The sequence below is a fragment of the Melanotaenia boesemani genome, chromosome 14, assembly GCF_017639745.1.
Source record: "Melanotaenia boesemani isolate fMelBoe1 chromosome 14, fMelBoe1.pri, whole genome shotgun sequence".
In the NCBI taxonomy this organism is placed as follows: domain Eukaryota; kingdom Metazoa; phylum Chordata; class Actinopteri; order Atheriniformes; family Melanotaeniidae; genus Melanotaenia; species Melanotaenia boesemani.
The window spans coordinates 25,841,965-25,855,887 of record NC_055695.1 but is presented as its reverse complement, the minus strand read 5'-3'; the positions used below and the strand labels follow the sequence as shown (position 1 = coordinate 25,855,887).

At 38.7% G+C, this 13,923-nt stretch overlaps 1 protein-coding gene across 1 annotated transcript; it reads left to right on the top strand.

The window, feature by feature from the left end:
- The first annotated feature begins 109 nt into the window (after positions 1–109).
- prdx6 (peroxiredoxin 6) lies at positions 110–4,870 on the top strand. The gene is made up of 5 exons (XM_042005994.1): positions 110–324; positions 2,109–2,265; positions 2,841–2,984; positions 3,404–3,550; positions 4,562–4,870. The coding sequence occupies exons 1-5, from the start codon at positions 233–235 to the stop codon at positions 4,685–4,687; spliced, it is 666 nt and encodes a 221-aa protein (XP_041861928.1). The 5' UTR covers positions 110–232; the 3' UTR covers positions 4,688–4,870.
- Positions 4,871–13,923: the final 9,053 nt, after the last annotated feature.

Sequence of the window (13,923 nt, the reverse complement as noted above, 5' to 3'; positions counted from 1 at the left end):
AGCCAATCACGAAATTAAAGTTTTCCAGATTTATCATTTTATTTTATTATTTTCCATATATTTATAAGATATATTTTTTAATCTGTTCTCTGATTGGACTGTGACGTACGGACGTAAAATTAGCCACGCCTATCCGGAACCTTTTGTAACATACCAGCAAACAGTTCAAGCTAGGACAGGCTAGTTGTCCACGTTAGTTTCAATTGTGAGCTGCTGAAGTGAGGAGACTACCATGCCTGGACTTCTGCTTGGAGACGAGTTCCCAAACTTCGAGGCCGAAACCACCATCGGAAGAATCAAGTTCCACGACTTTCTGGGCAACTCGTAAGTACGCAGGTTTCAAGAATTATTGTGGCTAATTTGTTTTCTGAGTCTTTTGAGTTCTGGGCAACAATGCCATTGATCGTTTAGCCACGGTAGCTGATATAAAGGGCTGTTATTATTTTCTTGATTTGAACTAATACTGAATTTAAAAGCTAAGACGAATTTCATTGTGTTTACTTGACTCAAAAGTCCACAGGCTTTTAAGGTGAGCATTACGTGACACCTGCTGTGTGCCACATTTAGATAAATTATAAGTTAAATATAGACATCATTTAATGAACATGACAAACGGGATTTAAACTGATTTTATTTAGATTTTTTTTTTTTTGCATGTAATTTCATTGTTTGAAATACAATAGTTCAAATGTAGTAACATAGTGAATATAATGAAGAGTTAGGGTACATTTTTACTAATGTAATAGTCAAATAAGGCCCAAATTCTACTTTTGATGTGTGTGAACCTGGCACTGCACTTCAGCAGTTGGCATCAATTCTGATTTGCAGTCCTATTGCTAAAAAGAATGGAGATGAAGAATTGTTTGCATGCATACCATTACACACATACTCACAGCCTGGGTTTGACATGGATGGACTTCAGGTGTGCACAATGTACATTCTTCCGCAAATCAATTTGTGCTTGATGCATGTGGATAAACAGAAACCATTTTTTAATGGCTTGTTTGAGAATGTATCTTCCAGGAATAGTTGAAACATTTCATTTAAAGAAATAATTTGGTAATCTGTGAAGACTTTATGAAAAAAGGGCGGGGAAATCTGGTTCCAATGTCTCCACTTTGTTCTTATTTTATATGACTCTGTTTCAGTCAGACCAAACAAAAAACAAAAACTTGATTACTCTAATTTTGTGTCTGTTTTCTGATTCCCCCCCTTCAGTATTAAATGTAGACACACAGTGGATGAACTCTAATGCAAATGGTTCAAATTCAAACCCTTCTGCATAAAAAAGGAAACTGCCTACTTAGAATAGCAGCACAATAACGTCCTTCTTTTCTTCAGCGGGAATAGTTGCTGGAATGTGAGATTCAGCCATCTGTTAAAGCTGCGTCCTAGATTTCTTTGGCTTTCCATTATGTTTGTCAGCAATTAAGATTATTCTTGCCAGTGGAGGTGAAAGCTTTAATGACAAAAACAAAACAAACAAAAACAAACAAAAAAAACTCCACACAGTCAAATTTGAGGCCTACAGGTCACATGTAGGAGAAAGCTTTTAAAAAAATAAACTGCTGCCTGGTGCAGTTTGGGATTGTCCCATTCTAATCTAGGCCTTTGGTCACCAGATAATCAGGTGATCATCACATTCTCTTAGGGATGGGGGGACACAGCTTTTTGTTCTACTTCATGTGATAAGTTACAATACACTGATGCAGTAATGTGAGCAGGAAATAGTTCCCATTCTCTTCGGTATACATCGCCACTGGAACACAGCTGGATTTAGCATCTTTAGCTTAACTCTGCCAGACACCTGTCATTATAATTTATGCCAGGAAATTTCTCTGCTGAAACTCATTCACTCTTTTAGCTCTACCTCCAATTCTTTGTGCTCCTAATCCTTCATTTGTTTGAGTCTTTCATTCTTTTTAAAATTCTGCAGAAAAAATAAGAAGGCTTTATGGAGGTACATGCAAAATAAAACATACATTTCTCTCATTTAACAACCCAAATGGAAGCATGAGGAATTATTTACTTCTGTCTGAAACTGATCAACCTGACAAAGGCCTGTTGGTCTGCTTCTATATTAAAAACACTTCTTGCTTCCTCCACAGGTGGGGTATTCTGTTCTCTCACCCCAGAGACTTCACTCCTGTCTGCACCACTGAGCTTGCCTGTGCTGCTCAGATCAGCAATGAGTTCAAGAAACGAGGTGTGAAGATGATTGCCTTGTCCATCGACAGCGTTCAGGATCACCACAGTTGGAGCAAGGTTGTACAAAGACTATACTGTTCAGTGTAATTGTACCTTGAAACAAGTCTGGAGTAGTTAGGGATGGAATGGTAGATGGAAACAATGATTAACAGCTTAATGTTTTTATTACAGTGTTGACAATATATAATTTGCATGTAGCTCCATATCTAGAAACATTGACAGTGGCATGACTCAGTACAGTAACCTTTTAGTTGTCTCCTGTTAATCTTTATCTTGAGCAAAACTAAACTCCTCCAGATTCCTTTTCTCCATGTGTCCAGCAGTCCTGATTATTGAAATTTATCACAGTGAAGTAGTTTCTATTTGGCTCAAGTCAGAAAAAATATCCAAGTGACTACACAACACTTATTTTCTTGAAAATAATATTTCTGAGACACAGTGATTAATATAGCACTCACACAGCAGTTAGCTCATGACCTAGTTGAAGCATGCAGGAGTTAAAGATTAGAAACTTGGGGTATCTGTTTGTTCACTACACTTGTGCAACACCAGCAGAGAGGACTGACAGACCAGAGGATGACATGCTCTAAATAAAGATGTAAAAGGTGAACGTCTCCCTTCCTTCTGCACAGGATGTGATGGCAGTTAGCAGCGAGGCTGACGCCACGCTGCCCTTCCCCATCATCGCCGATGACAAGAGGGAGCTGTCGGTCCTGCTGGGCATGCTGGATCCAGATGAGAAAGACAAGGATGGATTGCCCCTCACTGCTCGCTGCGTAAGGAAGCCGCCATCATATCCGCACTCACATTCATCGTTATAACATGAGGATGTTTGTGGATATTCAAGAAAAGTTAATGTGGTGAATTTCATAACTTAATCTCATTAAAAGTGCAGACTCTATACACTTTAATTTTTGGGAATGGCATCGAATGTAGAAGTTGAGTTTGAGGAAAAAATAAAGATACCAGCCCAGCCCTGACTTTCTTGCTTTAGCAGTTACAGAGTATTTCCTGTCAGAGATTACTCTCCAGTCATACACGAGACAAATCATAACCTCATCACTAACTTAATGAAATGGAAAGAATTTAAATGAATTAATGTCACAAGGAAAACATTTGTTGATGTTGACGTATTTTTAAGGCATTAACAATTTTATTTTTTTTTTGTTTAACTTGTAATCTATATGATCCTCAGGTGTTTGTGATTGGCCCAGATAAGAAGCTGAAGCTGTCCATCCTCTACCCTGCCACCACAGGAAGGAACTTTAGCGAAATTCTCAGAGTTATCGACTCTCTGCAGCTGACTGCACAGAAGAAGGTTGCCACACCTGTGGATTGGAAGGTACGTATTAAACCATGGACTCATGTAAATCAAAAATTTGTGCTTCAGCAGTACAATAATAGCCATGAAGGTGTTTAGATAGGATTATGTGGTGATATTCTTAGTTGTGCATACATCAGCCATGACAAAAAACTAGATGAACACAATTTATATTTACAGACAAATGACTAGGAATGTGCAACACTTTGTCCTGTATGCAACAACAGTAAATTCATGTGGAGTCATTTAATTATTGTTCCTAATGGAGAACTTGGAAAATATTACATCAAACAATAACCTCTTCTCTCGCATACACATAACATGACTGTTGAATTAAACCACCAAATAAATCACTAAAATAAAATAAAATATGCCCAAAATAAAAACACAAAATATGATTGTGCTATAAAATTGTAAAAAAGAATAAAATCACATGCAACAATTTAAAATGGCTATTACACAGGGAACAAAAGAAGTTGTTAAAAGGCTTTGTTGCAGAAGTTATTTTTATATTAAATGAGAATAACCTTGGATGTTGATCCAGATTTGTATCCAGGATTTTTTTGTTGTTGTTTGGCAAAGGTCTAATGTCTAATTTCAGTCTGTCCTTTAGAAATACAGAAACTTTATTTTATTTAAACAGCAAGCCTGAAACAGGAGTCTCAGCTTGGTTCTGTTCAATGCTAACTAAATTACCATAACAGAACTTTTTATTTTTTTTATTTTTTAGGCTTCCTTTTTAAGGTGTTATTCAATGTATTTTCTTTAATTTTTTTTTATTCATGATTATGCTTCCTAAACTAAGGTAGCTACATGCTAAATGTGAGTTCCTCCCTTTTTAAACTATTAAAATCTAAATGTAAAACCATTTTCAGAAGAAACATCACATGATCAAAAGGCACATGACTCAAATCTGCTGCTTCTATGTCATCAGTGAAGGCTTATTCTAGTCATGTGACAAAATTAGATCCTGATTCTGAGATACCTTTCCCTGTGTTTGTTTTATTTATTTTGTTTTTTAATCTTTTATAGCCTGGTGACAAAGTCATGGTCATTCCCTCGCTCTCTGATGCTGAAGCTGCTGCTCTCTTCCCCAATGGGGTGACAACTAAAGAAGTGCCTTCTGGGAAGAAATACCTTCGCTACACCCAAATCTGAAGACACAAAAGAAGACTGTCATGCTACGTTTTCACTTGTATTATGACTAGGAAATTTGGATAACTGACCAACATGCACCTATCCCGTTTCGTGAAGTAATTTCTGTTTAAGCACAGCACCAGGAATATTTTTAGTGTCACTGTACAGTGCCTCGTTGACCTAAAATAAACACATTTTCACGCATGCCCTGCATTTTCTGTCTGTTATGGAACATCGAGTTAGTTTGGTAACAAGTTTGTTTGTTCTGAACTACCACTAGATGTCCTCCTGCAACGCTAAAATAGAAACCTCACCTTTCTGTTTTCACTGCAGTACTGTGTTATATCACTAGGGGGCACTGCATTCTCAGCTCCAGCTGCTGTTGGGGTGGAAGCACCAACCTGTTCAACAACTGTAGAAATGACTATTTACACTAACAGTCATTACAGAGAAACTGTGACACATTAATTATGGAGTAGATATCTAGTTTAATCTCTGCCATTTCTGCAAAGATCACAGGATTTTAAAACTTTCTCTCGTTGTGTTTTGCACTTTGCAAAGGCATAGTCACATGTTGATGTTCCGCTTATAAGTCTCCTAAACATTTTCTTTTTCTTTTCACAGTAAGCTATGTCAGGGATTTTCAGAATTATGAAGAAACCTACCAGCTGCACCACCTTACACTCCAAATGCCAGTGGGCACAGTGTTGAAATACTCAGTTTATGTGACATAATCTTTTAAAATTGCCATAAAACTAGATATGTTTTAACAATAACATTTAGCTAGAAAGAATTAAATGTGCAGAACATTAAAACTGTTTCCAGACAATTTGTGTAGTGTAGTTAGGGCCCCTCATGTTTCAGATGTCTAAAAGTTGTTTGCAGTTCCTCTCTAAAAGGCACCCCTTTAACTCCCTGTTGGTTTCGTGTCACTAATTGTCTGAAGCCTGAAGAAGGTACATCATCCATTATTTCACACAGAAATGGGGGAGTTAATGGAGAAGCCAGAAAAATGAAATGAATCTTCATTTGTGCAGTGGAACTTTATCTTACTTTTTTTGTCCCTCATTAATCATCACATGGTCTCAAAGATTTATCTTTTGAACCTCTGGAGGGGCCTGACCTCTGGGTTAGGAACCAGCACATTGACCTCTTCTGTTCAGGGGCATTTTTTCTACTGGGTATCTTCGTTTGCTTTTCATGCTTTCATGCTTTTAATTTTCTTTTGTAGTAGAACTTTGCAGGTTACCTTGAAATTGACAGTTTAATGAATAATGAGTGTGCCTGCAGTAGGTTTTCAAGCTCTTTTACAGTAATCATTCTTGGATGAGAAACTAGATGAAAAAAAGTAGATTTCAGATTTTCATTTATTTAACTTTAGTTGAGCTAAAAACTATACTAAAGCCAAATTATCAAATGCAAAAAAATTACATGGAAAATATTTAATGAATATATAGAAACATAAGCATATGATAGAGGAACCCAACACCTTATAATTTCTCAGCAGGTCGTCTTGAACTGTAGACGTGACACCAAAGCCAGGACTGAGGTGTATGTTTCATCATTAGGTTGTTCAACTGTCGAACTACAAGACTGAAGATCGTATTAATTACCATAAGTAGTCTAAAGGTGAACACTGGTCTCACACACAGTCTGGCCTCTCATTCACTCTGAGGTCGAGGAATGTTGAGGTCAAAGAGAAAAGATGGGATTCCCTTTAAGTGCAGAGGGAGGCCAAGAGTTTGCAAGGCATGATGAAACATATCTTGTTCCTCCTCCTTTTCAATACTGTCATCCACACAGTGCAAACTTCAATGTTTTTCTTTGGTTTTCCATTTAATAATCACATAACTGAGGTATTAAAAACGTAAAAGCTGATTGCAGTGTTTTGTTTTCCATTAAATGGGTATAGTCAAGTTAATGAAATGCTAGCTGCCTGACAGCAGCAGTAGTTCTCAAACACATGATAGAAGCTCTGCATTCATAAGGAAACCCTTGCCCTTTGCCTTCTTTTCTCCCTTTCACTTCTCTGGTGGCTGTTTTGTCCCCAGGAGTCATCCAAAATAACACCCACACAGACACACCGTGCTGATCAAATGCATTTCTCAAATTCCAGACTACAATGGTCTATGCCAGAGCATGAGAGGTTCTTTGGGTGTCAGACACTGGCTTAATTGCCCAGTGCCAACTCACCCCCACTTCTCTCCCTCCTCCTCCTCCCTCTTCACTCTGTTCATCTGTCATCCCTCACTTCTTGGCAATCGAGCCAGCTTGCCCCACCTCGCCTCAACAGCACTAGTCCATGTAATACAATACCGGCTTCATCCACCTCTCACGGGGCAAAACACAAACACAATGCCAGCTGCTCTCGTCTCTTATGAGTACACGGTGCACAAACATACACTGTAACATAATGCTGATCACACACACAAACTACTTCAAAAGAAGCTACCCTCTTGCCTTACTTGTCTTATTTAATGTTTTAATCTCAAATTCTCTAGACTCCAGTTTTCCTGAGAGATGATAACTGAAATGGGATATTTAAATGCTATTAGCTGCTAAAATCTTGAAGGGATGTTAGCCATTTTGGAAAATATGCAAAATGAGCTTTCTTGCCAAGATGATTAAGTTACTAAAATGCATCTCTTTGATATGATGCTACAACTGGCTGCTGGTTAGCCAAGCCACACACAGTCTAAATGTTAAAGTCTGTGTTTTGTCATTGCAATTTGTCAAGAATGACAAGACAATAAGGAAGTCACTGCCCCAGCCAGTCGGAAACATAACCACCATATGACCTTCACATTTAGTTTTGTTTTAGTGGACAATATGCATATGTGACAGGGTTTATTGAAGATGATCAAATGAAAGTAGTTGAACCTAAACAAATTAAATAAGATACATGTAACTTCAAAGAAAATGTGCAAATGGAAAATGTATTAAACACAGCATTGTAACAGAATAATTATAGCTAGTTTTGATCAGTGTAAAATGGATCAAACACAACAACTGCATTCCTCTTACCTTGCAGTGTGTGGTATTGCCTACAAACATTACAGACTGCCCTATACTATCTACTCAGAACATAAAAAAATAAATAAATAAAAGGGCAAAACACTAGCTTTAAAGCAGGCTTTTTTTTTTTTTTAACATTTTTTACATCCTCTCTAGTTTTCAGGATTGGAAGGAGAAGAATAGGTGGTAATTCACTTGGTTTGACTGTATCATTTTTGCCATGTCAGTACATTTTACATAGTGAAACTTTAATTGCATCATAATATAACAATATAACTTAAAATAGAGGACCCTCTGTGTCATTTTCTCTTGATTATAGCAACATCTGAAGTGATTATTGTGGAAAGGATTTAGTCTCAAAACTCACCAAATGTGAGTTTTATGCTTGCTCACAGTTGTTTTTCCCAGTCTCTCTTGTTGCCCCCAGTTGCAACTACCAGCATGCTCAGTTGGTCCAGCTTATACAAGTGTGGAAGTACATGCGTTAGAAACGTGTTATCCAGGTAGCCAAGTCAAGTCATTCTCACTCCCAGTGCATAACATGACACTTGGTCAGGAGCTGGTTGTGTCACTTTTGAATGCAGAGTATCCCCAAAGCATTCATTTTGGATGTGTATTGTTGCTCTGTAATGTCACTGTAATAGTGTCTAAATACATTGTCATTAAAGGAGTTTGACAAGGGAAGTCAAAAGAAAGTCCCTTTGCTTAGGACTTTGGTGGCTAGTTGTCTCCAGCCTTTTTCTATGATCCAAATTATTTGTTGATAAGTGAGCATTGCAGAAAGTTTTTCTGTTGGTAGATATTATGGGCTCAGCTGGCACATCACTTACAAGCAGGAGGACTCAGTATGCTGTCATAATCTATGTTATTGGCGAGAAAGCAGGACCCAAATGCAGAACTACAGGCATAAACCTAAACTAAGAAGAAACAAAACTCAAGCAAAGGCACAGGATGGATAGATGGACAAATTATAGACCAAAGCAAGCAAAAAAAAAAAAAAAAAAAAAAAAGAAAAAGACAAACTGTGGTGACAACTGAAAACCAGAGAACACCACCAACTTGAAATAAAAATCTAACAGGAACTAAACCAAAAACAGAACCAAAATGCACTAACCATGACACACACAGCTGGGAAGCAGTTAACTGTAGGTCAAAAAGTGACAGTAAAGGGGTATCCTGTGCTCAGAAGACAAAGTAAGCCCCGGTTGAAGCTTTCACATCTGTAAATAATAATTCTGTAATAATTAACTGAACCTAGCTGCCAATTTTGACAGGGTTTTTCATGTGTAAATGTGGAACAGTTTGGATTGAAACTTGGCAAATTTCGTGCATTTAGACTGATCATAGACCATATTAGGTGACTTAAAGTTGGACAAGGAACAAACAAGGTTCAGACATAGGATTTGGATTTGAGCCAGTAAAATTATCCTTGTGTCTGTGCATGTACGTGTGTGGGCAGGGGAGTCATTTAGATGGTACCCGGGGTGATTTCTTTCTTCTACTCTGCTAGATGTGGGACTTGATAGTGCTGACCCATTTTGGCTAGCTGCACACTGACTGTAGTTCCTTTTACACCCTTTGTTTTTAATAATAAGAACATTTTATGAAATTTAGATTTAATCAAATCTCTTTTTTAAAAAAACCTTTGGTGAAAAATACAAATAACCCCTAAATGTTAAATTAGTCCCTTATGGGTGTCTTTTTGTCAAGAAGTAACAACATTAGAAAAACCAGGAACACATGTTTGTATATATCCTTTTATGTATGCGTGTTTATTCATGAGCATGTGCTTACTATGGGAGAGGTCACTCTTCCCATCTCATGTGCCAGGCATTGACTTCATCACCTGAAGCTGCCTGTGACCTGCAGGTTAACAAGCCAGAGACCAGAGGAGCTACGCAACACACACATGCACATGTACTCACACATATTGTGAGTTATGGCTTGATGCTTTCCAGACGCTCCCTCCTTCTCTGTCCCTCCTACATCGCCTGGCACTCTGCACTCTCCCCATCTCCCACACACACATGTGCTCACACAAAAGACCCTCCCCCCACCTTACTCCAGCTTTCTTATCAAAGTTTTTGCTTTTTCAGCTTCCTTTTCCCATGCACATTCATAGCACTGCACAAACTCTTTGGTTTGTTTCCTCCACACTCAGAATGATCCTATTTATGATTCATGGTGGTTACATTTTGAAACTGGTACGCTGCAAAATTCACAGGCATTTCTGTGTATCGACCTACCGAGTAATACTAAGATAGACGTACTGATAGACAGTAAGACGGATGAGCAGAGTGAAGGTCAGACAGACAAATAGAGAAATGAATGATGACTCCAGGATTTAGCTGAACTTTAAGCAGCATTATTTGCCTCACAGTCAATGGTCACCCTTGAGCATTCCTCTCTTCTACTTAAAACATAGGTCAACATGGGATTTTCTAGATATACACAGAGTGCACACACAGAGGTGAAGACATGATGAAGGTGTATGATTCGTTTATCCAGATAGATGCAATTGTTTTGATGGCACCTCGTAAATACACAATTCAGACAGGCTATTACTGCAGCAGGTTAGTGCTCTGAATGAACAGGGTGATAAATGAGATGGTAAAAGTGCAGTCACTCTTTGTGCTTATCTTTATCTCTTTCTATCAATTTCATAAGCTTTCTCTCGCTTTTTGCTCCATCTCATTCTTACTATTAGAGACACATTGATCACCAGCCACTGGCATATCACCTGAGTAATGGCTAAGGGTGTCTGGGCTTTAAAACAGTCCCAGCAGAGCGCCAAGAGCTTCATCATGGTGACAAGGCAAATGGTTGCTCACATAATAAAGTATGGCTGTGTGTGTGTATGTGTGTGCGCACAGTTATAATGCAGTACACATTAAGAAACACTATCCAATAAGAATAACGGACCACCAACATACCACAATATGCTGCGCTATTTATCACTTTAGGTCATTGTTAGTGCTTTCAGTATCTGTGCATGACTCTTTTACTTTCCTCAAGTTTCAGTCTTAATGCACTCATGTAATATCTACACCTTAAGAATCAACATGCAGTTTAAAATTAAGAGCTTCACATTTTTTAAAATACACTAAAATATACAGCCAGCCAATCAGCTATAGTGAAACTGTGTTAGGCACAAGCACAGTGACAGGCTATTCTGATAAAGTAAAAAGATCTGCATAACTGCATCTCCAAAGCTTGTTTGTGACTTGCCTGGTTTACACATTTTGGCCCATACAGCCCCATGCAGTATTGGACCATACTTGTTTAAACTGTTATCTCTCACAGTTGGGTTCAGATTTTGTAGTCTTTGGTTACTTAACCCTTTGAGCCATCTGCATTTTTTAGGTTTCTGCTTGAAAACTGTGCACTCATTATGAAATAAGAATATCTTTGCAATCACAAGGTCTTTTTTTTAATACTTTTAGAGTCATAGTGGTGAAAATGTAAGGAAAAGAAGATGGCACATAGCACAAATGATAAAGTTTCAGGCTTGCCTGAAAAAAAAAAAACACTGATGGATATTACTTTGGAATGATACAGCTGTAGTTATACATCTCTGTCAAATCTCTATCTCTGCTAAGTTTTACTCTGATAAACTAAAGCAGAAAAAAATTAGATAGGTTTTATTTCAGACAGTTCAGGTGAGGTCTCCTACATGACTGTTCTGACACAGTTTGGCTATTTGTGCTCAATGTCCCCCAATTTGGGGACCTCAGGTTTAGAAAGGTTAATCAAGTTTGTGCTCCAAAACTCCAAAATGGAGTGACAGAAGTGATGTTAACTCACTGTCATAACATTAATCTTTACCTGAGAACAAATTACCACCAACAGGATCTGACTGGGCGACTCCTGCTGTTACACCCCTCACAGATTAGGACATGATTGTAAAAGGAAGTGCAGAGCCATAAACCTGCTAGCAACAAGAAAAGAAAAATGTAGCAGAAAGGAAAAAGATAGAGACAAAAACCACTGTGTTCTTTTCCACTGGTTTATTTTTCTTTAAGCAGAGGGCAGTCAGTGTGAGAGGGCAGAGGGAGGGTAACTGTGAAACTTTATCGCTGGGAGAAGAGAGTGCCACGTTCCAACGTGTGTGTGTGTGTCTGCACGTTTGTGCATGTTGGGTGTGATGTGCATTCTTCAGAGTGGAGGAGGAAGGGACAAAGAAAAAAGAAGTGGAGGCTGCAGAGTGGAGGAAAAAGAAAGGAGCAGGGGAAATTGGAAAAAAGAAAGCGTTGAGATGGCATTGCCATAGCAACAGTTTAGAGTTTAGAAGTCCCCCCCCCCCAAAACCATAATGGGCTAGTTTGGAGTATAATGAAACCAGCCTGGCTTTCTTGGCTCTCACACCCAGGGTCACGTGCATACACACACAGAGCTGAAAGTGTAGCACATGTTTTGCTTTAGTGCTTGTTTATGTTCATCCAACAGTGGGAGAGAAGAGCCATAGTTAACTATCAATTAAAGTGATGATCATTAAACAAGCACTTGTAAATAAACAGTGCCAAGCTAACACAGTAAAAGGCAGAGGAAGGCAAAAAGAACAAGAAATATTGTTATAATAATACAGTTCTATCTGTGTGTTCTGTAAGAAAAAGGTAAATCATTACATTATTGATATAAGATAGGATCTCTTAAACTCTCAAATCTTTTCTTAAGGTCCAACTATTTCTATTCTCATGTTACAATTTAGCTTGTGGATTTCAACTCTCCAGAAACCAGTAGGTTTTCTGTGCTACTACTTTCAATGAGTACATTTTAAGACTTTGTGTGTTAATGAGGCTTTAAGTCAGCATATGTTACACATGGAGAGTAATAAGTCTCTGTGTGTGCGTTAAAGTTTAGAGGTGTGGGTCAAAAGCATGCATGTGAGTTAACGTCTCCTCTGACTAAGTATAATGAGCTCCCCTGGGTCTCCCCCACCTTCCACCCCTCTTTCCAGGCCTCCATCACTCTCTCGTTCTCCTCCTTTTCCCTAAACTTGGCCTTATTAACTCCTCACTTCCCCCCTGCATGTTTATTTAAGTAGGAGATGGTGGGGAGGAAAGGTGACTCGACCGCCTGTACACATGTTTATTTACGTAGGTAGGCCTGAGGATTTCTGAGGGTGGAAATGGGGGAGCAGGAACAAGTTGGTTTGGCTTTGATTTTTTGTTTGGGTTTGTCTGCTGGGAACAAAAAGGCAGAGACATCAGCTTAGACGTGGGGTCAGTGGATTCACACCTTGGACTGACCCAGTGGCCATGATTCTGAGGTCAATTCTATCACTAAACAAACAAAGCAGAACAAAGAAATCAGCTTGAACATGAAGCTGCTGAAGGCAGACTTGTATTCTCTAGTGACCTCTAGAACTTTATGAGGCCACGGGTCAGCAGCTGGCCTTTACAGATGCCTGAATGGAGTGTAGCTGTAGCCCACCTAAGGCTGGAGCTGACCACAAAAATTGTCACATGACCCAACTGTGGTTAGGAAGTAAACTTGAAGTAACAAAGCATGTAAACAGTCAATAGTTGAGATGTGATTAGTTTTCACACACGACTGATGCATAACTGGTCACACAAGCTTAGCAAGCAGTTTTCACAAGCTCCCTGAGAAGGCTGATGCCACTTGTATACTTTTCTTTCTGATTTTTCAACTTGGGATTATGTTTTGTATGTTAGGTTAACCAAAAACAAACTACTTGATAAATGAGCTTAAAGGTGCAGTGTGTAACTAAATGAAAGGCCAATGACAGCAAAAATTCATTCATATCATTCAGAACTGTCTTTCTATTGGTATCTAATCACATTACTAAGATTACTGTTGTTTTTGTATTCTCTTAGAGTAATTTTTTCTACCTGCTGTCGGTCCACATGGAAGCTGCCATAGTAGAGCCACCATTTTTACTATGGTACAGACAAACAAATCTGTAGGGGCTTTCACACAGACACGGTTTTGGTTCTGGCTCAGGCTCTGGCTCTTGTCTGGAATCTCAGAACCTCAAAGATTCCTGGTGAACTGGCCCACTTTTACACCAGTTTAACCTGCATGTAAGCAGTGCGGATTGGCTAAAAAAATAATCAGCCCTGACATTGGTCCATATGGTCATGGAGACGACAAATCTTTGTCCCCCCTGTTAAATGAGAATATCAGTCGTGCAACCCCTTAAAACTACAAAAGCCATGCAGTGAGTTAGCAGGAATAGGTGAGAGTAAACACATTTAATACTTCCAAAAAGGGCCATTTGT

Excerpts from the sequence above, each read along its gene's own strand:
- prdx6 (XM_042005994.1), top strand. The coding sequence starts at position 233 with ATGCCTGGACTTCTGCTTGGAGACGAGTTCCCAAACTTCGAGGCCGAA. Across the intron at positions 325-2,108 it reads CACGACTTTCTGGGCAACTC|GTGGGGTATTCTGTTCTCTC; the intron begins GTAAGTACGCAG and ends CTTCCTCCACAG. Across the intron at positions 2,985-3,403 it reads TGCCCCTCACTGCTCGCTGC|GTGTTTGTGATTGGCCCAGA; the intron begins GTAAGGAAGCCG and ends TATGATCCTCAG.